General features: G+C 65.1%; 1 protein-coding gene across 1 annotated transcript in view; it reads right to left on the bottom strand.

Moving 5' to 3' along the window:
• GABRA4 (gamma-aminobutyric acid type A receptor alpha4 subunit) overlaps positions 1-215 on the bottom strand; it is a 39,824-nt gene extending 39,609 nt beyond the window's left edge. Inside the window, exon 1 of the mRNA XM_026846969.1 lies at positions 48-215. Within this exon, the coding sequence (XP_026702770.1) occupies positions 48-130 (83 nt within the window). The 5' untranslated portion in view covers positions 131-215. The remainder of the gene's footprint in view (positions 1-47) is intronic.
• Positions 216-498: the final 283 nt, after the last annotated feature.

Genomic DNA, 498 nt, shown 5'->3' on the forward strand with positions numbered 1-498 from the left:
GTATAAGAGACAGCGCTGCCGCCGCCGCCACCACCGGGGGTACTCACCACGTCGCCAGGCACAGGCAGTGCAGGAGGGCGATGGAGAGACCCGAGGACATGGCGATGGCTGGCTCCTTGGCAGAAACCATCTTTGCATGCCATACTTCACGCCTGGACACGTTAAACGCCTTGTCCGGGGCGGGGAGGGTGCCCGAGGGCGCCGTGGTGGTGATCGCGGCGGTGACCGCGGCGGCGCAGCCCTCCGTCGTCCCGGTCATCTCTGCGCCCCAGGGGGGAACGAAACCAGGAGCCGGGCGGGCCGGGGGAAGGAGTGATTCCCCGCGAGGAGGGTTTGGGAGCAGGGGGGTCCCTCCGCCCCGGTGTAAGAGGACCGGGGGGGGCGAGAGGAGGGGGAAGAGAGCTTCAAGGTTAAAACGGAGCGCGCACTAAACGGACGGGAGCGAGTGGGTTATCCCGGGATTCTAAAAGTAAAAATGCCAGAATAAGGGAATGGTTT

Source organism: Athene cunicularia (genome assembly GCF_003259725.1).
Source record: "Athene cunicularia isolate RWA chromosome 4 unlocalized genomic scaffold, athCun1 chr4_part1, whole genome shotgun sequence".
In the NCBI taxonomy this organism is placed as follows: Eukaryota; Metazoa; Chordata; class Aves; order Strigiformes; family Strigidae; genus Athene; species Athene cunicularia.